Source organism: Haliotis asinina, chromosome 7 (assembly GCF_037392515.1).
Source record: "Haliotis asinina isolate JCU_RB_2024 chromosome 7, JCU_Hal_asi_v2, whole genome shotgun sequence".
In the NCBI taxonomy this organism is placed as follows: domain Eukaryota; kingdom Metazoa; phylum Mollusca; class Gastropoda; order Lepetellida; family Haliotidae; genus Haliotis; species Haliotis asinina.
The window spans coordinates 51,298,663-51,323,378 of record NC_090286.1 but is presented as its reverse complement, the minus strand read 5'-3'; the positions used below and the strand labels follow the sequence as shown (position 1 = coordinate 51,323,378).

Sequence of the window (24,716 nt, the reverse complement as noted above, 5' to 3'; positions counted from 1 at the left end):
CGTCAAGATCAGCGGTAACGAGGTGCTGAGCATCGACGACAGCGACGTGTTTCACTGCTACAAGGATCTCTGGAAAAGCGATGGAGAACGAGTCAATGATGTGTACCAGGGTATCAGCAAATCAACCCGGGCGCGCATAGGGTATGTCTTCACGCAAGACCAACAAGACAAGCTATCGGCCGGTGAAAAGGCCATCGCTCTAGCATACGGGAATCGATTCTGCGTGCCGCTCGACTTCGAGTTGCTCACGGGACACGCGCCGTTTTACCAGGCCGCGCTGGGTGATAGGCTCGAATACGAGCTCACGTTTAACGACTATAGCAAAGTAGTGCGTACGCCGAACGGTGATGAGGCCAGTTATGCCATAGACAACATCTCTCTGGAGTTCGACATGGTCACTAGCCCGGAGCTGGCCAGGCAGGTTCGAAGTCAGTACTCTGGGAAGATGGCTATCCTGTACGATCGCGTACTGAGGCATAGATCAATCGTGCGAGATAAGAGCGACACTGTGTGGAATATCAACCTGAACGTGCCGGCGAGATCGATGAAAGGTATCCTGGTCGTCCCCGTGGAGGATTACGAGCCATTCCAGAGGGACAGCGAGAAGTTTTTCAACCCCGAGATTGAAAAGGTGGAAGTGACCATCGAGGGCGTGCCCAACCAGCTGTTCAGTCATGGTATGAGACCACACCAGCAGTGGGATGAGATAAAAAAGCTACCAGTGGGGGATTACATAATAAAAGACCTGGACCTCGGCTCCGTGCAGATCGGTGAATACCTGACCACCAAGTACGCCCTATGGTTGGACATGCGATCCACGGATGATGATAAACTGCACGGTAGCGGGCGCCGTATAGATAACGGCAGCGAAGGGATAACCATCCAGATTACTAAGAAGGCTCAAACCGCTGGTAAGTTGAAATTATATCTGTACGTTATTATGGACGCGCAACTTAATATAGACAATGGGAGATTCGTGCAAGCCATCTACTGATGGGGGAGACCCCCTGGGGTTACCCACTGACCCACACTGCGCTATCATATGCGGGCAGACTGGCTGTGGGAAGACCGTTTTCGTGTTGGATATGTTGGAGGGTTACTACAAGGATGTGTTCGATAACATCGTTATCATGTGCCCTACTCTGAGCATGAATAAATCGTACGCGCGACCTTGGGTGATGACGGACCCGGACGTACACAAAATCAACCCTGGAACACGCCTGCAGGACTGGTTGAAAGCTCTTCACGAGAAATTTAAAGGGGAACCGACGCTGTTCATACTGGACGACTGCAGCGCTAATCGCGAGATAACAAAAAAGAGAGACATGCTATCGTACCTGGCCTTCTCCGGCCGGCATGCAAATCACAGCGTCTGGGTGCTAACGCAGAAGTTCAACTCGGTGTTGAAAGACCTCAGGGAGCAGACGCGATGGGTGGCCTTATTTCACTGCAAGGACAGGGATTCGTTTGAGGAGTGTTTGAGAGAGAACGATGTGATGAGTAAATTAGAACGGGAACGGGTGAAGAAACAGCTCGCTGAAACTAAACACGCTAAGCTCGTTCTAAAGACCGACCAACCAGTAGCATATATAGTATGCTAAGCAAAGCTAAGCAAAAGCTAAGCAAAGCTAAGCAAAGCTAAGCAAAAGCTATGATATTTGAAGTATTTGTCGTGTGCAACTTAACCTTCATTTCTCTGTGTTTTGTTTGTATCGGGTATTATATAGTTAAAACTAAATCTTACTTGTTATATTATAAGATGGAGTGTGAGGAATTGCTCGAACAATTGGTACCTGGGGGTACGGCAGGCCCCACTGGGGGTGTGGGGGATTCCCCCAAGCGAGAGAAACTGGTGGCGTTGGCTGTTGGAGGCAAAGCCAAACATTACTTTGGAGACTACACCCCGGATAAAATTCACAAAATGTCAGCCGAAGAAATCGATAAGCTGTACGCTAGATACGAGTCCCGGCTCGGAGCAGAAATGACAAAGACAATAGGATCGGCTATGACCCAGATATACACCGGTATTGTATCACACTTCCTTCCCATTCCACCAGAGCGCCGACTTTACCTGTGGGAGGACCTAGATAAAGACCCTTTTATCGAACACGCCGTGAGCTCTATCAGCTGCGGGCTGTACCACAAATATGGTATGTTGTTGGCTCCAGTGACGGCGGCGATTATCACGGCAAAACATTGTCAATTTGAGAGAAAGAATAATAATAATAGTATAGATGGATGCTGCACAGGAAACCCCAGTGGGGGTACCCCCCACACCCCAAACAGTGAGTCCCGAGGTGACGGAACCAGTGAGTCCCGAGGTGACGGTGGAGACCACTTCAACAGTAACCAGACAGAAGAATCCTAAGAGAGTAGCTGCCGGTAAAAAACGGTGGTGTAACCAACATAAAGTGACCAACCCAACCCGACTGTTGTTGGCTGTAGGTGTAACTGCTGCCTTGGCTATCTCGTGGTTATATACACGTGAGGGAAACCCTCACCGTGAGGTGGTAACCCCCACTGTGGGGGGTACCCCCACCGTCGACCCGCATATCATGTTATAATTTTAATATTTTATATCATATACATAATGTCTGAGGGGAAAACGTTCGTCAACGACGCATACCACGCCACAGTGGTCGCTAGTCTAGCCGTAGGGTACGCTCGGTTGACTAAAATGGTGCTTAAACAACCAACTATCAAGCTAGATTTCAACCTGCAGGATATGGGTATGCTCATAATGAACCTTGGTATGGCGATGGCCACAAAACACATCCTAGTAAAACAAGGAATAATACCTGATAATATAATGAAATAAATATAGGGATGGCCACAATAGCTATGATGGTCGGTGGGGCGTTAGTGAATGCCCTGGCATTTTCCGGGAGTAATTTCCTCTTCTCGAAACTACGAGATGATCACGCGGCTGAAATACAGGAAGAAAGGAAGCGACACGATCTCGCTACTGAGAAATTACAAAGAGCACAGGACGAGTACGTTAAAAAACGCCTCCAGAGGATCGATTTTATTAACGAACAACTCAAGCGTGAAAACCATGCCATTAAAACATTCTACGATGTCGATGAAGCAATGAAAGAATACTATCTACTAACTGGTAAACAATTGGAACCGCTCAATAAACCCACACTCGCTCAGTACTACACACCATCCAAGGGACAAATGAATCGTGAACTGGGCTTCATAGTGTTGGGTATAGCAGCTACTGCGTTGGTTGCGAAGCAATTAAACTAAAATACCTATATAAGTAAACATGAGACCCGCTCCATACCGATGCGAATATATACTTATGGGGAAGACCGAGGCCTGTGGTAGGAAATGCAGGAATCAGGGGTTCTGTTGTTTCCATATGGGAAGTCCTAACTACACGTGTTCTGTGTGTGGTATCGGGGTTAAAGGACACTACTGTCTATGTAAAGCTCACGGAGCGAACGTAGTCAGACATCAACTCATCTACGAGAATAAAAAAGGCTACATAAAAGAACGTAGGCGACTGCTCAAGATAGCCACTTAAGAGTTACCTCCCCTTACTGTGAACCAATTAGACATTAGTTCTCTTAGGTGTAAACACGATGTCTACTGTAAGCGAGCTCAAGAGGGTCGCAAAACAGAGAGGTGTTATCGGGTATTCTAGAATGCGGAAGCCAGCATTGTTGAGATTACTAGGTTTAGAAGCCCCTCCTACGGTAAAACAATTAAAAGCTCAAGCAAAACAGCTTGGGCACACGGGTTATTCAAACCTGGGGAGAGCCGGGTTAACCGCATTGTTATCACATGCCCCCGTAGCACGTCCCACTGTAAAACAACTGAAAGCCGAGGCACACGATTTGGGTTTAGGCGGGTATTCCCGTATGAGAAAACCACAGCTTTTAGAATTATTACGGCAGAATAGAGCTATTGACCTACAGTTCGTGAGCACTGAGCGCGCTGTAGGTAACTATTTGAGAGGTTGGCGCATGCACGTTGATAGAAACATAGACATTATAGATATCAAGCCTCTGATAGTTGATAAGGTCAACCAGGAACTAAATAATCTAGGAAGTATCAAGTTTCAGATCACAGTGAAAATGTCGCTCGATAAGCAGGTTGGGAGTACCACTGAGTATGTTCAGCCTTACTTCCGAGGTCAACAAGAGGTCGTCACACATGCAGAGACCATTGACGCATCAATCGATACAAGTTTTCAGCAGATACGAGAATACCTAGAACGCTACACACACTTGGGGTCCGGGTGGGCTGTTGATAAAATCGATAATGTATATCTAGACATAGCTAACTACGTGCCGTTCAGAGGCGGGTCATACCTAGCCTTGCCTCCCTACTATAGGAACAAACATGCCATAGTAAACGTTAAGAATAGAGGAAACGATTGCCTGAGGTTAGCTATCAGGTCAGCCTTATTTCCAGCTGGCAAGAATTCAGATAGGCTTTCTAGCTATCCCCAAGACGATGGGCTTAATTGGGATGGTATAGATGAACCCACCCCAATATCCCAGATCACTAAAGTAGAAAAACAGAATAATCTGGCTATAAATGTCTTTGGGCACGAAGGTAACAAAACAATAGTACACAGGGTCAGCCCGGTGAAGGATCGCCAAGTTATCAATATATTCATGATCCAACTAGGTGAAAAGTATCACTACACGTGGATAAAACATCTCAGCCGGTTGTTGCACGACCAGTCGAAACACGATGGGGAAAAACACTTTTGTGTACGATGCCTACACGGTTTCAGTCGAGCTGATTTATTAAAATCCCACCGGGATGATTGTCAAGGTGTGGGGCAGACGGCCATACGGGTCGACATGCCTAAGGAAGGTGAAAATATCCTAAAATTCAGTAACCACAAGAACCAAATGTCTGTACCTTATATTATATACGCCGACTTCGAAGCCTTAGTGGCTGCCGCCGGCGAGGCTCCCAGTGGTAGCTTCACCCACAAGACACAAGAGCATAAAGCCTGTTCGTTTGGATACATTGTCGTCCGTTGTGACGGGGAAACGAAAGCTCCGGTAGTGTATAGGGGCCCTGACGCGGCTGAAAGGTTTCTAAAGTGTTTGCAGGAGGAAGAAAAAATTATTAGGAATGCATTGTATAGAATCGCTCCCATGCGTCTGACCCGAGTCGACAGGCTAGCCCACGCTAGTAGCACTAACTGTCACGTGTGTGAATCACCACTTAACGGTGATTCGGTGAGAGATCACTGTCACATAACTGGTAAGTATAGAGGCGCCGCTCACAACGCGTGCAACCTCAAGCTTAAAATCAACCCTAAGTCAATAAACATCCCCGTTGTCTTTCACAACTTGAGAGGGTACGACTCACACTTGATCATGCAGGCCATCGCGAAAATCGATGGTAATATAACGTGCATCCCCAACAACATGGAGAGATACATCTCCTTCAGCTTAAACGGACTTAGGTTCATTGACTCGTTTCAGTTCCTCCTGTCGTCACTCGACAGTCTGGTCAAGGCCAACAATACCTTCCCTATCACCGATCGATACACAGACGCCGAGACTAGACCCCTGCTTATGAGGAAGGGTGTGTACCCCTATGAGTACATGGATAGTTGGGCCAAGTTCACCGAGACCAGACTACCCCCTATTGACTGCTTTTATAGCAAGCTGAATGAGGCGTCCGTCTCACGAGATGATTACTCGCACGCGACTAACGTATGGAATAAACTGGGTTGTAAGAACCTGGGTGATTATCACGACCTGTACTTGAGGACAGATGTACTGCTGTTAGCCGACGTGTTTGAAACGTTCAGGCGGACCTGTTTAAAGCAGTATAAACTCGACCCCGCATGGTATTACACCAGCCCAGGTCTGTCGTGGGACGCCTTGCTTAAAAAGACCGGAGTTAATTTGGAATTGCTCACAGATTACGACATGCACCTATTTATTGAGAAAGGCTTGCGAGGTGGTATTTCCATGGCATCCAAACGATACGCTAAAGCAAATAATCAATACGTGAAAGGTTACGATCCTAACAAACCAACCAATCACATTCTCTACCTCGACGCAAACAACCTGTACGGCTGGGCCATGAGCCAGTATCTACCTACAGGGGGATTCGAATGGGTACCCCACGTTGATGTTATGGAGGTTGCACCAGATTCGAACAAAGGGTATATCCTCGAAGTTGACTTAGAGTATCCTAAGGAATTACACACATCGCACAACAGCTATCCCCTGGCCCCCGAACGTATGAGGGTTAATACAGACTGGATGTCTGAGTACCAACATAACTTGTCAGGTGGGCGTGTGACAGACGTTGAAAAACTCGTGCCTAACTTAATGAATAAGACCAAGTACATCGTTCACTATCGCAACCTACAGCTGTACCTGTCGTTGGGTATGAGGCTGACCAAAATACACAGGGTGCTCATGTTCGACCAGAGTCCATGGATGGAGCCCTACATCAGAATGAACACAGACCTACGGAAAAAAGCCAACAGTGATTTTGAGAAAAATCTCTACAAGCTCATGAACAACTCGGTGTTTGGTAAGACTATGGAGAACCTGAGGAAACGCGTGACCGTGAAGCTGGTTAGATCTAGTGAGGAAGACAAGCTCAGGAAATTGATAGCCAGTCCGGCATTCAACCGTAATAAAATATTTACAGACGACCTGGTTGCCATACACATGAAGAAAAGCCACATAAAATTCAACCGGCCTGTTTACGTGGGGATGAGCATCCTCGATTTATCCAAACACCTGATGTACGACTTTTACTACAACGAGCTCAAGAAACAGTACGGTGACAGGTGTGAAGTGCTGTACACTGACACGGATTCCCTGCTGATGGAGATTCGAACCGAGGACGTGTACGAGGACATGAAAAAACACCTTGATTTATACGACACCAGCGATTACCCTAAGACCCATACCCTACACAGTACGGTAAATAAAAAGGTCCTAGGTAAGATGAAGGACGAGTGTGCTGGCACGCCCATAGCCGAGTACATAGGTTTGAGACCTAAGATGTACTCCATACTGAAAGCCGACAATAGTGAGATCCGGAAGGCTAAGGGGGTTAAGAAGTATGTGGTGAAACAACACATAAAACACGCCAGATTCAAGGAAGCCCTGTTCAAGACCCGTACCTTTAGACATAAAATGAACACACTTAGAAGTGATGGGCATAAGATATACGGACTGACTATAAACAAGACGTCCCTATCGCCTATGGACACGAAACGTTGGATAGCTATTGATGGTATAAACACATACGCGTATGGACATGAAAAAATTTGAGGCTATTTACTACAGCCCGCGTGGGTACTGGAAAGGAGCTAGCGCAGTAGATAAGCTAGCTAAACTAGCGCGAGTACCCCCGGAGGAAGCCAAAGCGTGGCTTGAAAAACAAGCCCTGTGGCAGATCTATTTGCCGGCACCACGCTACGTGCCTAGAAGGAGGTTCGGTATTAACATACCTAATAGCATTCACCAGGCAGACCTACTGTTCCTACCCCACGACAAGAGGTACAAGTATGCCTTAACCGTAGTGGACGTAGCCAGTCGTTACAAGGAAGCCGAACCCTTGACCACGAAAGATTCGGCCCAGGTAGCCAGAGGATTCGAACGCATATACAAACGCAGCCCGCTGACGTGGCCAACAGAGCTGCAAGTTGACCCCGGACGGGAGTTCATGGGTGCCGTGTCACAACTGCTAGCCAAACACGATACAAAGGTCAGGCGTGGCACGGCCGGAGCCCATCGCAGTCAAGCCATAGTTGAGAGATTTAATAGGACTTTGGCTGAGCGCTTGTTCGGCTATCAGTATGCTAGGGAGATGGTCACCCCTGGAAAACGATCGACTGAATGGGTCACGAGGTTACCCAAGGTGGTGTCGGCAATCAACCATGAAGTCACCCGTCTCACCGGTAAGAAACCGGCAGACGCTATCAAACTAAAATCAATAGTTGCAGAGTCGGCCGCTCCATTGCGTGGGAAGGAGAAACAAATACCAGATAGGGCCCTAGTGAGGTATCTATACCAGCCGGGGGAACACGAGGGCGATAGCCGTAAGCGAGCCACCGATCCTATATGGTCAGTCAAAACTTACAACATAGATAAAGTGGATATAAAAGCCGACGAACCTAACTTGTACTATTTGAGGGATGGGCCGGGTAGGGGGTTTGTAAGAGAAGAATTATTGATCGTACCGTACGGCACAGTATTACCTCCTACCAAGGCACAGTAATTTTGTAGTAGGGGTAATAGTAGCAAGAGCTAATGGCCCAACCAAAGCCTTATTTAGTAAATAAGGCTTTGTAGAGACATTTCTTGAAAGTGAGCCAGAACTGTCATTCCCTATACTACTAATCCATCGAGATTAACAGTTTCTATGGGTTAATGTACGTGGCAGTGATCCGGAATAGCCGTGATCCGGAATACCCTTACCTCTCTGTACCATAATCTAAACAGTTGCAATGTCTGTGTTACACTTGTGCAACTAGGTGTTTATCTTAGGTTGCACCTTTTGCAAGTAGGTTAGCATCATTTAAATGAAGGACTGTAAGAGAAGGCACATCCTGAGATGGATAGCAGTGTACTGAGATATATTTTGCTTTAATATGAACATGCTCAGACCTGCATTGGGCACCAGTGTTAGCAGCCATATTTTTCAATAGACCTTCTAAAGACCACATGACCAAAGAGGTTAACACCCATCCACAAGCTGACAAGGTAAGGATGTCATCTGCGGGATGACTCCATGCCCTGCTACATTTCTTTCCTCAGAGTTTCCGGGTTGGTGGAAAATGCACTGTCTTGCCATACTGATGACCCTGCTTGATTTCTCCAGATGTGTATAGCGAGGGAAGTTCCTTTCTGGTATCCCCGTCATGATACTGCTGGAATGGTGCTTTGGCCAATAATAAACCCAACTCACTAACCCTGGAAATGTTGCTAAAATTGAGACAAATATGGCTGTCTATATACAGTTCATAAGGTCACATTTTCGTGAAAATATGTCCTTTGTTTCCAAATGTCATTTTGACCCATGAAGATCCCGGGGTAGAATAGGCCTTCGGCAACCCATGCTTGCCATAAAAGGCGACTGTGTTTGTCGTAAGAGACAACTAACAGGATCGGGTGGTCAGGCATGCTGACTTGGTTGACACATGTCGTCAGTTCCCAATTGCGCAATTCAGTGCTCATGATGTTGATCACTGGATTGTCTGGTCCAGACTCGATTATTTACAGACTGCCGCCATATAGCTGGAATATTGTTGAGTGCAGGGTAAAACTAAGCTCGCTCACTTGCTTGCTCACTCACTCACCCACCCACCCAAATGTCATTTACTCCATGAGCATGATATGTCAAAGTCAATTTCAAACTGTTGTTATTAACCATGCTAAGTACTTGGATTATGATCAAGTTTCACATTTGACATGTTGTAGGAACAGAAAGAATCCCTTCTGAAGAGAGCACAAGAAGAAAGGCAAAAGAGAGAGGTAATTATGTAATCCATGTCTAGTGGTATAGAGTATAGCACAGTGTGTTGAACATTGGTGACCTTTGGTAGATTTTTTTTAACATCTGGTTATAGATATTCAAGTTCTGACCTGTCATGAGCTTGATAAATGGTTCGATATTTTTATCCAATTTTTTGCGGTATAATGTCTTTCCCATTAATCATGATAATTCTGGTCATCAAAGAATGTGAAAAGTTCGTAAACCACAATGACCTGAGGCATAGGCATTCATTTTCAGAAGAAGTCCTCCTTGGGGTACATATAAGCATTTTTATGTCCATTAAAAATCCCTACGACAGTTGTAACTATTTTGATAATAAAATATTTACAAAACAAAAAACTCGTTTTTGTCTTGTGGGACCCCCTTTACAGGGCCCCCCAGGCCCCCTACAGCCAAGAGCAGGTAACTCTGGCCGTCTACCTCGCATCTCACTTTTCATGCTGTCGTTCGACTAGAAAGACGTGTGTGGTCCATTTAGATAGTTTTTGTGCTATCTACCTACGGAATTATGAGTGAGAAAGAGTCAGCTACTGTATGTATGGTTCCTTTTCTTTCGCACGGGCGTTAGTTGGAATTTCTTGGCTGAAATTTTCATTCATATATTGTTGTAACTTTGCCGGTCGGGTCCTATCTTCCTGTCATGTGGCAGGCAAGATGGCGGTCTTTATGGCTTCTTTTTAGTGCGGGAAGTGTTTCGCTTGCATCTCACTTATTCCTACGTGTTTCTTATTAGTATGTTTTACATGCTAAGATGTCTTAACCCATTTGTTCTTGTTTCAGTCAAAATGGGTAGGTTGGTTTTTAAGACTTTAAGTCTTTTTCATTGCATTACGCACTTGTGTGTGCACACTTGTTATTGCATTTATCCGCTTATACTTTGTTGTTTAGCTGGGTTAATGTATTTTGGCAATTTATTATCGCCCGTGCGTTTATATTTTGCATATTGTGTGTTCAATTGCGTATGTTTTCTGTACATCAGTTACCATTAGTTGGTTCTGATTGTTACAGTTTCGGGGTGCACCCAAGTCTTGGGTCTAGGCTCAGGCACGGGTGCTGTCCCTGTGGGAATGTCAGATCCAAGCTACGGCTCTGGTGTCGTTTTCCCCGCTGGCTCTAGGGGTTTTGCACCGAGCACCGGCTCAGGTGCAATTCCGCTTGCAGGCGCCCGTCCGTCGGGTCTCGTACCGTTGGTCACCGGCAACCTAACTGGTGGTTCTCGAGCACCGGCTTTGCCGCCTGCCTCGGTTCCGCTCAGTGCATCGGGTGTCCATGCTTCGGCAGCCAGCCCCACAGGGTCTCGACACCCTGGTTTTTCAATGAGCCAGGGGTAGGCCGACTCCGACAACTCGACTCTTCTGGGTCTGTTGTCCTTGTTGACGGGTCCCTTGTGCGTCGGGGTTACCGGCAACCTAACTGGTGGTTCTCGAGCACCGGCTTTGCCGCCTGCCTCGGTTCCGCTCAGTGCATCGGGTGTTCCTGCTTCGGCAGCCGACCCCACAGGGTCTCGACACCCTGGTTTTTCAATGAGCCAGGGGTAGGCCGACTCCGACAACTCGACTCTTCTGGGTCTGTTGTCCTTGTTGACGGGTCCCTTGTGCGTCGGGGTTACCGGCAACCTAACTGGTGGTTCTCGAGCACCGGCTTTGCCGCCTGCCTCGGTTCCGCTCAGTGCATCGGGTGTTCCTGCTTCGGCAGCCGACCCCACAGGGTCTCGACACCCTGGTTTTTCAATGAGCCAGGGGTAGGCCGATTCCGACAACTCGGCTCTTCTGGGTCTGTTGTCCTTGTTGACGGGTCCCTTGTGCGTCGGGGTTACCAGCAACCAAACTGGTGGTTCGAGCACCGGCTTTGCGGCCTGCATCGGTTCCGCTCAGTGCATCGGGGTCCCTACTTCGGCGGTCGATCTCACGAGGTCTCGACGCCTTCTTTTTTCGGCGAACCGACGGAGGAAAATTCGGAGCTTTTCCCTCCGTTCGTCCCCGGGGCAGGTACGCAAATGGATCGCGGTAGCACTAACCCGATTCCACGGAGTTTCGTCTTCTTGGGAAGTGTTTACTCCGTGCAGGGTAGCCGAGATCAAGGGGCTGTGCCGCAGGTGGTCGTCCCTGCGGACGCCCCCGATCCCGCGGAGTTTCGTCTTCTTGGGGAAGCGTTTGCTCCATGTAGGGTGGCTGAGGCTCAATTGCCTATTTTACCTTCACTCCTCAGTGAGGTAATTAATCCGCTCCTGTAGGGTAGCCGTTCGCGGTTCGATCTCCCGGAGCTTGACCGGCTACTTGATGGGGGACGATGCGCTATTTGACCCTCCCGTTGTCGACGAGTGCGTGTACGCCTCAATCGCGCTTGGGGGGTCGTCTGGCCACTGCCAGGCGTCGGCATGTCAGGGTCGCCGCTTGCCGCTTTTTACCTCATCGAACCAGGTGTTGCGCTCGGTTTCCGCTCCTTTGAGGAGCAATATCGGAACGCCGTGCAGCAACTTAAGGTTGCGGTGCACTCAGCCTACCTCTCTGTCTTGCAGAGGCAGGTGGTGTCACAGGAGGACGGGGACGAGGATTTTTCCTCGTCCATGTTAGAGCGGCAACTTACGGAGGTGCATTCACATTTGACGCGCGACTCAATGCGTTCACGAGTCAGATGATGTATGCTGTGATTGGCCTTCGTAGGTTATGGCTGTCGCCAGGTATTCACCGGCTACACAGCAGGCACTGCTGTCTCTGCCTTTCCGACTGGGCTTGACCCTGTTCCCGGGGGCTTTGACTGGAGTTAGTGAGGCCGCGGAGGCCGTTAGTCAATTCTAGGACTCTTAAGTCCTTTCTTGAACAACCCTCCACCTCTCGCTCGCGGCCTTCGGTCCTCAGCTCAAGCTATCCTGCGACTCAGTCTAAGGATGCGCCGAAGTGGACTGCTCCACTACAGGCACGGAAGAGCTAGGGCAGGGGTAAAGGGTGGGTGGTAGCCTCCCGTTATTACTCAGGAATGATTTCCAAAGTTCTGTCTCAGCTTGCCACCCAACCAGCGCGGCTACTAGTGCTTCTCGCACCTCTGTGGCCGTCTCAACGCTGGTTTCCGGTAATACTCAGGTCGCTAGTGTAGCCGCCGGTACTATTACCGCAGCGACCGAACCTACTATCCCAGGACAGCCAGCCTCACCCCAATCCCCAGGATTCAGTGGGTGGCCTGGCCACTGTCCGGAATCGTCTCCAAAAGAGCGAAATTCCTGCATCAGTTGCAGACACAATTCTGGCTTCGTGGACGGATTCCACGAATGTACAGTGTGAGTTCTTACCGTCTCGTTTAGAATCTGGCTTAGCCACTTCTACGATTCGAGGCTACTCCATGGCTATTTCAGCCTTCCACATACCCGTTGAGGGTGCCTTGTTGGGACAATACCCCCGGGTACAGCGTTTTCTTGCAGGCGTGGACAGACTGCGTCCGGTCGTGAGTATTGGAATGGTTACCCACTCCTCTCGTTTATGACTTGGCCAACCCGTCGTTACAACTGTTAAGTTGGAAAACGACTTTTTAGTGGCGGTTACGTCTGGTAGACGTGTTAGCGACTTACACGTCATGTTTTCAGACCCGGATCTTACTATGTTCCATAAGGATCGGGTTAGCATTCGCTTACCGGATTCATACCGCCCAAAAAATTCGATCATTCGCTTCGAATGACCGCGCCTATCGATCTAACTGGGTGCATGCTGCCTGCGTCGTCTGATAATACATACCATAAGGTTCGTGTATTAGACGTTATGAAACCTCTTAAAGTTATTTTAAGAGAACAGCCTTGCTCCGTACGGAGAAACAGCTATTTTGCTGTTGTGGTGGTGGAATGGCTGGCTATCCGACTGATACACAGACGGCATCCCGATGGATTGTATCGGCAGGCTGCAAGGTCTATATACATAAAGGCTTATCTCCCCAAAAAGGGGTTGTCAGCTCGCTCGATCAGTGAGAGCAGTGGCCACGTCAGAACCGTCATTACCAACTGAACAGACACTCACGAGAGTGTGCTCGGTTCGGTCAGTCAGTTCCCTGCAGTAGACAGAATAGTTCTGCTCAAGCTGATTAAGCTTTGTTAGATAACTATATCTGTTTGCACTCGGTGTTGGGTAACTATCCATTCCCATTTTATCGGCGGTGATATTTGGTGATGGTTTCTTAGTCCCGCCCTCTTTGGCTGGGTGCCTTACTTTCCTTTCCATTTCCCTGCTTATCTTGCTAGTGCGGTATGGACAAGGTTCAGTTTGGCGAGTGTCCCGTACGTCCAGGTCTCCAAACTTTGATTTGGGTGGGCGGGGTTTGTCATTTGGGATTTCCCAAATTCTAGCCAATGGGCATGTAAGCTTTGACAAGTGGGTCCTCAGCTTTGTCACGCCCCCGCCTTGATTGACACCAGCGGTCAGATGACCAGGTCGGTGCCTTTTCTATTTCCGTGTGATGCACTTCGATCGAATGGACTGTTGCTTTCAGACAGAATACCACTCCCAATTGCTTCTCTTCGGGAGTCTGTTTAATGCTTATATGTACCCCAAGGAGGACTTCTTCTGAAAAAGAATTATACAAACCTGTAGAGGTTATGAATTCTTTGAAGAATGTCCTCCTTGGGGTACGGCCACCCACCTCCCCTCATTCTGTCTGATACGTTCAGCATGAAAAGTGAGGTGCGAGGTAGACAGCCAGAGTTACCTGCTCTTGGCTGTAGGGGGCCTGGGGGGCCCTGTAAAGGTGGTCCCACAAGACAAAAACGAGTTTTTTGTTTTGTAAATATTTTATTATCAAAATAGTTACAACTGTCGTAGGGATTTTTAATGGACATAAAAATGCTTATATGTACCCCAAGGAGGACATTCTTCAAAGAATTCATAACCTCTACAGGTTTGTATAAATTTGTGCCATTTGTGAAACAGTGGCTCGAACCATCATTAATGCTTCTTATACCATGTGCAGAAAATAGTTCAGTTTATGGTAATGTATAGTCTGCATTGAAAACATACTCATGAATTTCACTTTAAACCAAAAAGTAAACCAAATAAAGAAAAATTAATATTCCGAATCCTGATAATTTTACCTTGCCAACTGAAAATTTTCGTTCAGAATTTTATTGAGCATAGCATAAAAGTCGTTTGACAAACAGTCATAGTTTCAAATCTTTATTAGCTTGTATTACAAGGGGGTAAACCCAGTAATTGGAACAGTAAAATAAATGCATAAGTGGAATGTAATGAGCATTAACTTAGAACAACCCTTATTTTTTTCAGTGTTTTATTTATGGTGCACACCCCCTGTTGATACAAACAAACAAAGCGATTTGAAACTATGATACTTTGTTAAATAACTTTTGTGGAAAAGTTGAATAAAATCCTGGATTTGAATGTTCAATTGGCTAGGTAAAATTATGTGTATCTGCAATCCTAATTTTACTTAATTTGATTTACTTTTTTGTTTAAACTAAAGTGGCATTCATCAGTACATTTTCACTGAAAACAGACAATAGTTGTTTTTGACATTTATGCATGTACTTGTATCAGCATGTGTTAATACACCATGACATACTGTTTTGCAGCTTGTAACATGATAATGCCCAGCATGTTTGGTGCATCATTTCACAGCAGTCAAAATGATCAATAGTTAATTGTGATATGAGTTTCAAACAAAGAAACAAGACAGGTCGGATGGGAATGATTGCTTTTTTCAAGGCTGTCTGATATATTACAAGGCTCAGGTTTACAAGCATACACTTACTTCAAATTCTGATCTCATTTTTTGTGGTACGTCCAGTGCTCCTCCGTTTCCTAAATGAAGGTAGCCCAGCTGTTACCTGACTGTATGTCTCTCATGATCATCCTATACTGTTGGTCGGGGTGGTAGTGGTTAAAGCGTTCACTCGTCATGCCGAAAACCTGGGTTCAATTCCCCACATGGGTACAATGTGTGAGGCCCATTTTCTGGTGTCCCCCGCCGTGATATCACTGGAATATTGCTAAAAGCGGCATAAAACCAAACTCACTCACTCACCATACTGTTGGTAACTTTGTTAAGACCACAACATCATAACCATCGTAACATCTAATACTGGTGACTTTGTTGATAATTCATGTTACTTGCCTCTTTTGTTTTGAGTGCTAGCATCAAGGGTAATCTAGTAACACTTGGTGGATTGAAAGCCATCAACTCTCAACATGTTGAATTATTCACTCTAATATGTTGTCCCAAGTCAGCTTTCCAAGTTCAGGGTTCTAAATAGGACTTACAAAAGTAATTTGTGTGCCATGTCACAGTAGATATTTGTTACCACAGATAAATATTTTATTACCTCCCTTTCCTGGCTCTGCATTCTCACAGCAGTCAATCACCTAAGCTGCCGTTACAGCCAAGCTTGCCAGTGTCAACAAAGACAGCGAGTGGCACTGCAATGGTATGTTTGCAGTGTGAGTCAGATTTGGGGAAATCATACAGACAAATCAACAGGTCTGAAACTTTAACAAAATATGCAAGAACTCCTTCTTCCTCCATGAGAATACCTTTGCATCATTTGTGTTGCCAAGTTTAATCAGTTGATGATTTAAAAAGTGCAAGTGAGTTGTGATTGGTAAGCTCAACTTTCCAGCATAGACACCTGATTGGATGAAAAGTCAGACAAGGGAGGTAATAAGGTCAACAGGGCAAGATGTAGATGCATCCAGTGTATAATGGAAATTTGTTGGAACATATACCCAGGAGATATCGAGGATGCTTTGTTGTATGATGGATGTTCTTTTTGCTTGAATTTATAGGGACATCGGCAGAGAAATCTGAGCGCGTGTAAAATACAAGCTTTCTTTCGAGGATTTACATCCAGGAAGAAATTGGTAAGAACTGATCAGTAAAATATGTCTCAAAGTTATCCAGCATGACCACAGTGGTATTCCCCATCATGACTAGATTTCTTTTGTGTTCTGTGTACGTGAGTTCTAAATGAGGTATGTTCTGATTTTCTAATTTTTTTCGGCATTACTGACTTTTCCTTGCAAGTGATCTATTTTCCATGTTTGCAGAGTGAAGCCTTGCGTGCTGATTTTGACCAGAAGTTGCAGCCAGTGAGCAAGGACAATGTTGTGGATATCCCAGTTATCATCACACTCACTCAACGACTTGTGTTCTTCTGTAGACCAGCCAGAGATGGACACAGGCTGGTGAGGAGGCTGTTGGCATGGGAAGATAGTGTTACACTGCATCAGCAATTTTGCTGCTATTCACAGCAACTGAGGCCTTTTCAGAGTTCAGAGATGTCATGTTGCCCCAGTGCTATATATACACTTGCAGTTTTGTCAAACATCACAAACTTCGAAGCAGTGTTACATCCCTTGTTGTGTTTATCTGTGACATGTGTTCATTAACTTTTGATAAATGTCTCGAATATGAATGTGCATTTTAATACTAAATATGAAAAAGCCTGATTAATGAACTGGTTACATTTTCATTTTCTGCCTATTTCATTGTAACCATGGTGATTCTTAACAAACGAAACATTTCTGTGGGATTAAATAGAAAATGTAGTATTAATAAACATTCACTGATGCTTCAACATCACAATACATGATGACAGATCCTTCTTGTGGTTCATACCAAGTAGATAATGACACCAAAAAAACTGGCAGAAGTCCAAATTGCAAGATGAGAAGTTGTTCTGTCACCAAACTTGTATGTTTTGTTGGTGAGCTACACGCTACTGTTATCACTACAGGTGTCAGTGTGCCAGCAGATCATCAAACAGAAGGAGGCCTATCTTCAGACCCTAGCTAACTCCAATAAGAACCTGCAGCAGCTCAAACAGCTTCTTGTGCTGTGTCTGAAGTAATGTATCTACATCTTCACCCACCATGGTTTAGATTGTTAAAGTGTTCAGTCACATTAGTTTAATGTTTGAGACCACTTCCACAGAACCTTGCTGTACCCTGTTGTTTTATTGCTTAGGTAGTGTCGAAAGCAATGTAAAATAATCTCCACTCACTGACTGTATTTTGTATTGACCCATTACTGATATTGAAAAGTGTGTTATTCAATAGGTAAAGATATATTCTGAAGGTTCAGATTAAATTGGGGTATATTTGGATGAAGCAGTCAGTTATAGTATGTTCTTATTCTTTGTAGATACCTGAATAGCATTGCATCTACTTCATCGCCAATCGCTGTGCCAATGAGGATGCTAGAGGTGTTTACCTCCTCCAGAACATTTGTGTGTATCAAGGGACTGTCAGGGAAGACAGAGACACAGCTGACACACCAGATACTTGGTTACCTTGTTCAGAGAGGTTAGACTTGGAAATATCATCTAATATGCAGTCTCACTGTTCAAAGTCAAGCATCATCATCAAGGGGTCTTTGTAATATGCTTATTGTTAAGATATCCAGTGTCCCTAAATTTAAAGTAAGCCCAGAGGAGGCTCATTTATCATCGGCACTCCAATATTCAGTGCAGAGCTTGGCATACCTGTTATTTGGGGTTCAAATCCCAAAGGTGCAATAGGATAACCTAGTGGGTAAAGTGTTTGCTCATCACTCTGAAGACCTGGGTTCGATTCCCCACATGGGTACAATATGTAAAGCCTATTTCTGGTGTCCTTCGCCGTGACACAGGTTTAATATTGCTAAAAGTGGCGTAAAAGCATACTCACTCAAATCCCCAATGATGTTTCTGTTGTCAAAATTATGCCCATGTTTGATAGTTTCACTTACAGTGACTTGAGGTATGAAGAACTGGGTTCCTGTGTATTTTTTATCATGTGATTTATGGATGATGGTATGAATAATAACTGATATTTAAATACTAGCACTTTGTGTTTGCAGGTTATTTTGAGTGCATGTACACATTGCTGACAGAGAAAGTTCCCTCTAGTATTGAAAAGACTACCATCCCTCCAACTCCAGCGGCAGCAAGCATCTTCGAACTCATCATGAATCCATTAAGTTTTGCTGCATCAGCAACAGACAAGACATTTAGGTAAGAGCTGAGAAAAATATGTGACATCCCAAACCATTGCATTTTAACCGTTAATGTAGTTTGCAGAAACATAGTAGAATGAAGATGATATTTCATCACAACAATTAATGAAGGCAGTTCTAAGTTTTCCTTATCATGACTCAACCCGTGGAGGTCGTTGGGTAGAATAGGCGTTCAGCAACCCATGCTTGCCATAAAAGGTGACTATGCTTGTCATAAGAGGCGACTAACAGGATTGGGTGGTCAGACTCGCTGACTTGGTTGACACGTCATTGGTTCCCAGTTGCGCAGATTGATGCTGATGTTGTTGGTCACTTGATTTTCTGGTCCAGACAGGAATATTGCTGAGTGCGGCGTAAAACTAAACTCACTCACTCACTCACTCATCCTGACTCATGCTTGTTATGCTTATCTCCACCCTCCTGACTAGGATTCTACTCTCCAATCTACTCCAATCTTAGAAAAACTCCAAGAAAAGTTTCAACTTATATATAACATGAAGGAGTTCTACAACTATTACCTATTGAAGCCAGAACGGTTCAGAAAGATCCATCTACCACAACTGCGGCATCTCATCCATCCAGCAGATTATCTAGCCAGCATTGATCTACAATATGCCTAGCTGCACATTCCGATACATCTGGACTCTAGGAAATATCTACACTTCCTATTCAACAGTCACCACTACCAGTTGATGTTTCTACCGTCTAGAATATCTTCTTCACCATGGCTGTTTACTTGGGCCACAAAGCCAATAGTCACCTACCTACATTGGCAGGGATTTCGCAGCGTTATTTACCTGGATAACGGCATTCAATCGAATCATGAGACAAGTCAGCTCAGACTACAGTTAGACTTCAGTTAGACTGTTAACACTGATGGCTTGTGAATCAGAATTACAGCTGCAGCAAGATCTTCAATTCCTCAGGATTCAATTCCTCATTCCATTGAACCTCATCGTCATCCCACAGGATCGGTGGGTCAGAATTCAAGCCACGATAGAACAAACTCTACTCTCTCCATTACCACTATGACAGTGGCAGTGTCTACTCGGTCTGCTCACATAGCACAGGATTTGACCAGACAAGGACATCTACAACTACGCCCAATACGATTCCTGATTCAGCACCTCAACACTTTGGATCAGATTGCTCTGCCGGACATATCTGAGACCATATCTACTATTGTGGACTCACCAGTCGAATGTCTGAGCAGGGACCTATTTACTTGAGGGGGTCTACAACAACCATCTCTATGTGCATGCATCGCTACAAGGTCGCTGGGCTCATCTGAACGACAAGATGGAAGCAGGACTCTAGATGAGAAGTGAACGCATTCAGCATATCAACCACCTTGAGACGAAAGCTGTAGTCAACACAGTATATCATTGGTTGACAGCATAGAGGAACAAACTACTTATGGTTCATACAGACAACTCAACAGTAGCGTTCAACATAAAGAAGCAAGGATCAACATGATCTCACACACTGCTACAGCTGACCTTTCAACTCTTCGACATCATTGACAACTTGAACCTCCACATAAAGGCACGTCACATCCCAGAAGCACGCAAAGTGCTGTCATGCCTCTACAACCATCTCCAACAGAATGAATGCTACATCAACAGTCATTTCGACTGATAAGTCAGACATTCGGATCTCCGCAAATAGACCTATTTGTCACAAGGTTCAACTAGCAGATATCAGCATTTGCATCTCCAGTGCAAGATCTGTTAGCCATGAGCAACAGATGCTCTCAGCATCTCTTGGGAAGACTGAATGCTAACGGGTTCCCCTCCTATCAAAAGTCATCAGGAAGATAAAACACACGATGTGGATACAACTGAATTTGGTCACGCCTTTTTGGCCAGTCAGAGGTTGGGTTCCCAGTACTCATCGAGGAACAAGGATAACCAACACTGCAACTACCAGAATGGAAGAACCTACTCGTCCATCTGCACACCAAACAAGCACACGGCAATCCATCATAGTTCCAACTTCATGTATGGATCTTATCAAAGGCTGCTTGAAACATCAAGGATATTCTACCAGCGTGGCAAAGGCAGTCACCCTAGCTCTACGTAGCAGCTATTCATCCCAATATCTACTGAGACTTGTTGCACAACTAACAGTACCACAAAGGCACTGAGTTTCACTCACTCTATTTTCACATGCCTTGTTGAGACCAAGATGCTCAGTGGAGTATAATGGTTGTGAATCCATGCCCACATCTTGAACAGGCTACCGTGAGTGATTATGACCCAGTACTCATACTGAACATACTTGTACATGAAGAAAGGTCACGACTGGTCTTGATTAGGAAATCTTGACATACAGTTGCATAAGGCACTAGCAGGATACTAGCTGATCTATATATCATCACATTCCAGTCAATGAATACCTCAAGAGAAGACAAGTTCGACTGGCCTTGATCCCTCCATCTCACAGATGAATACTGGAAGAACAGGACCAAACTTCTTCCCGAAGGGGGGAAGTACTGGATGTACTTATATGGCAATCAACAGAATCCATTGTGGCCTGACACCGCCATTTCCATTAGATTCTGTAAGCATAATAAGCATGAGTCAGGATAAGGAAAAATATGTAATTTTCTGGCAAAAATTGATATTTTATCCTTATCCTGACTGATGGCATCAAACCCTCCCAACAGCCCCTCTCGGGCATGCTGAATTCTCAGTAATTCTCATGTAGAGATTATGAAATTCGGAGATAGTGGCAAGCATGGCTGCTCATGTGACTGTAATGGCAGGAAAGGAAGGCTTCCGGTGGGTGAGTGTATTGTACGTCCACTTCAATTAGAAGGGAGCTTCAAGGGACTTTAAGCGTTCCACTATCTTCGCAGACAGGGAGTAATAAGCATAATAAGCATGAGTCAGGATGAGCATAAACTATCGAATTTATTCAGAAAATTACATGTTTGAGTCTAGGAGTATGAGTTTTACTGAAAGGATAATATAATGATTAAATATCTCCTACTATTAGTTTCAACATTTTAGTGATGTGAAGCATGTAATTTGAATCATTGATAATCAAATATGAAGTTGTTTATTCATATCCAGCCAGCTGACCCATTATGTATGTCTCCTCTTTGCTCTTCTTCAGCCACTATGTCCTACAGTGTGTATGTCGGATCTTTCTGTGTCCGAGGTACACAGACCAAATTAGTCAGTTCCTCCTACCAGCAATGGCATATGGGAAGTACCCATTCCCGTTTGTGGAGCTGATCCAAGGCTTGATCTCACATACGTCCAAAAACGGTTCCAGCCAACGGCAACATCTGAAGCCAGAGCTGAAGTCCAGTCCCTGGCTCCTTGCAGCAGTTCTTACTCTGGCAGACAAGTATATTGGTAAGTCATGGTTAGGAAGTTCATATTATGATATCTTGGTAAAGAACAATGCCATGAAAATCAGCTAATCAGGATGTGAATCGTATTGGGTGAAATTTCTACATAACCATTTGGGGAAAATCGTGAGTAAATGTTTTTATGTTATTTCATTTGTTTGTCAGATGGTGATAATTACTATCACTATGATGTGATAACTGAATAACTAAGATATCTTTTTTGCAAATGAGTGAGTGAGTATGGTTTTATGCCACCTTTTAGCTATATTCCAGCAATGTCACAGCCGGGAGCACCAGAAATGGGCTTCACACATTGTACCCATGTTGGGAACGGAAGCCAGATAATTTTTGATGAGCTGACACTGTAACCAGTTGGCTACCCCGTCGCCCTTTTGTAAATGAAACTTAATCAGTCACATTACTTGTGACACTATGTAAGTTTTATTGTTTCTTATTGCACAGGTGACCTGACATCTGAAAACAGCTATGCTTACATGCAGCTGCTTCAGTACCTACTGCCGCAGCTTCCCAAGCCGAAAAATATTGACGTGGATGATGAATCAGAGGAGGAAGACATGGCAGTAGACGAGGTAGGGTTGTCAGTGAAACTCTTGGTTTCAGCTCAGTTTGTGATGAAAGTTTTTTTTTAAATTCGTTTTACTTTACTTTTCTCCTAATTTATTTGTTGATTTCAGGACTATGGATTTGCCAGTCTCTCTGATCTTCGAGAAGAGTGTATTCGATTGCTAGACTCTCCAGGGCACCTTCACTGTATGTTCAACTGTCTTCAGCGGAATTCTGACAGCCAGCTGCTGGAGGCTGTGTCTGTCATCTGCCACACATTGCTATCCCAACAGAGGCTCTCAGTACACAGGCTTAGGTATGGCAAACAGGATCACAGATTATCTCCCCTTGGTCAGTAGGTTTAAGTCATGCAATGCAAACACATGTGTTTTGTTAAGATTGGAGATTTGTATTTTCTTCTTTGACATCTCTTAAGATCTTTTTAACCGTTACACCCATAGTGTATGGAGGTGTAAATCACCATGTATGCTCGTACTTAGTTCATGAATTATCTGAAACATTTTATAATCAAATGGGCACAATATGGATTATCTACCCTTGACCACTGACGTGCTATTTGTCATGTATGTCATTATGTATGACAACAAGTGGTCATTTTTAGCTTTTCACCACTTTGACATTTGAGTAATAACATTTTACGTTTGAATTATAATATTTCAGAGTATCTCCCTCAATGCCCTATGACTATTTTTGGAAATTGCTCCCAACATTATTTTCTAAAACCTCAAGACATCTACCATATCATCTATAAAGAGCAACACATACATATTTATATCAGTCAGCGGTTTGTTTAGTGACTCAGTGATTATTCAGTGTTCATTGCTGTTGTCTTGTAGGTTACTGTACAGTTTGGCATTCAACACTAAAGTGATACGTAACCTCTGGTACACATGTGCCTCTGCCTCTACACCAACTGTCACCGGGTGAGTACACATGGACACTCTTCATTCTATCATGTGCCAACTTGATTGAAGTACACAGAGAGAACATACACAGCTGTGTATTGTTTCTTTTTAGAAGCTGTAGTGCATGCGCTTGCAGTGTGTCAGAGTTTCACAGATTATAAAAATCACAGCATACAGTTTCAAACATCATAACTTCAAAATCAATTAAGCATGCATATGTAAGAACCTGTATCAAATCTGTGATTATTATCAAAATCATTTTTGGTTGTAGGTCAAGCACGTCCTTGATTCTGATGTTAGCTCGAGGTCTGCCGATGTTGAAGACAGATATCAACCGTATAGTTCCACTCCTGTCTGTGTTTTGCTCAATGTTCAGTCACTCTCTGCTCACCCTGCATGATGCTGACTTCTATGGTGATAGTGAAGGTAATGCTATAATGCGGTATATTTGGTACTGCTATATATTTTACATCTGACAAGGAGCAGTAAGATATAAAGGGTTCTAAATATCAATGTTCATATTCTTCAAAGCGGTAAATACCCATGAAAATGTAGGTTAGAAATGATCTTCAGTAACACATGCCAGCTGTAAGAGGCAAAGAACAAGATCAGGTTGTCAGGCTCGCTGAAATGGTTGAGACATATTCAGCCTGTGTCATTTTTTGATTTCTTGCTATATATATCTTAGATAGGTGATACAGAAGCTGTTCCAAGGGATAGTAATTCCATGACTGTCACTCATTCCATTGTTGGTCTCATTTCCAGTCTCAATAATACAAAAACAACATGAAAGGCTTTAGTCAGGATGTTCTTTTGGTTACAATTTAGTAGTTTCCTGGTTCTACATGTTGCTTCTATTTCAAAATACAAGTAGCAAGGGGGACAATCATGCCCCAACAGTGTGCTGCCATGTGCGGTGCAGAGGTATGTCCCTTTGTTTCTAGGTCATGAGCACCATATCTGTTTTCATTGGTGTCACTTAAATGGTAAAGTGTGGAACCTGCATCACTTCATTAAGTTGACATGCAATGATTTCGCTGGAATACTGTTAAAAGTGGCATTAAACCCAACTCATTCTGTCACCTAGTCACAATGCATGTACAGTTTTCCTGTTTGTTCAAGAATGACATGGTGGTCATATTATTTTCTCCCCAGGGCAAAGTACAAGCATGCCATTCAAAATAGAGGAGTTGGTTCCAATGAGTCGAGCACTGAGAGACGCTTGTCTTGGCATCATAGAACTGGCACACCCTGATGCTAAGCGAGCTGTGAATGATGATTATCGAATAGCATTACAGAAGACAGGAATCAGGAACAGGGAAATGGTGGGAGAGGAGGAGGAAGAGGAGACACGCCAGTGGGCATACCTCTTTAAG

The 24,716-nt window shown here is 44.7% G+C and overlaps 1 protein-coding gene across 1 annotated transcript in view; it reads left to right on the top strand.

Annotated features, from left to right (window-relative positions):
• The window catches only part of LOC137291587 (ubiquitin-protein ligase E3C-like), a 44,865-nt gene that overhangs the window by 8,255 nt on the left and 11,894 nt on the right, over window positions 1-24,716 (top strand). Inside the window, exons 2-13 of the mRNA XM_067822969.1 lie at window positions 9,432-9,485; window positions 16,281-16,355; window positions 16,542-16,679; window positions 17,231-17,340; window positions 17,638-17,798; window positions 18,334-18,487; window positions 21,610-21,854; window positions 22,313-22,440; window positions 22,546-22,730; window positions 23,272-23,358; window positions 23,612-23,766; window positions 24,496-24,716. Of these exons, the coding sequence (XP_067679070.1) occupies window positions 9,432-9,485; window positions 16,281-16,355; window positions 16,542-16,679; window positions 17,231-17,340; window positions 17,638-17,798; window positions 18,334-18,487; window positions 21,610-21,854; window positions 22,313-22,440; window positions 22,546-22,730; window positions 23,272-23,358; window positions 23,612-23,766; window positions 24,496-24,716 (1,713 nt within the window). The remainder of the gene's footprint in view (window positions 1-9,431; window positions 9,486-16,280; window positions 16,356-16,541; window positions 16,680-17,230; window positions 17,341-17,637; window positions 17,799-18,333; window positions 18,488-21,609; window positions 21,855-22,312; window positions 22,441-22,545; window positions 22,731-23,271; window positions 23,359-23,611; window positions 23,767-24,495) is intronic.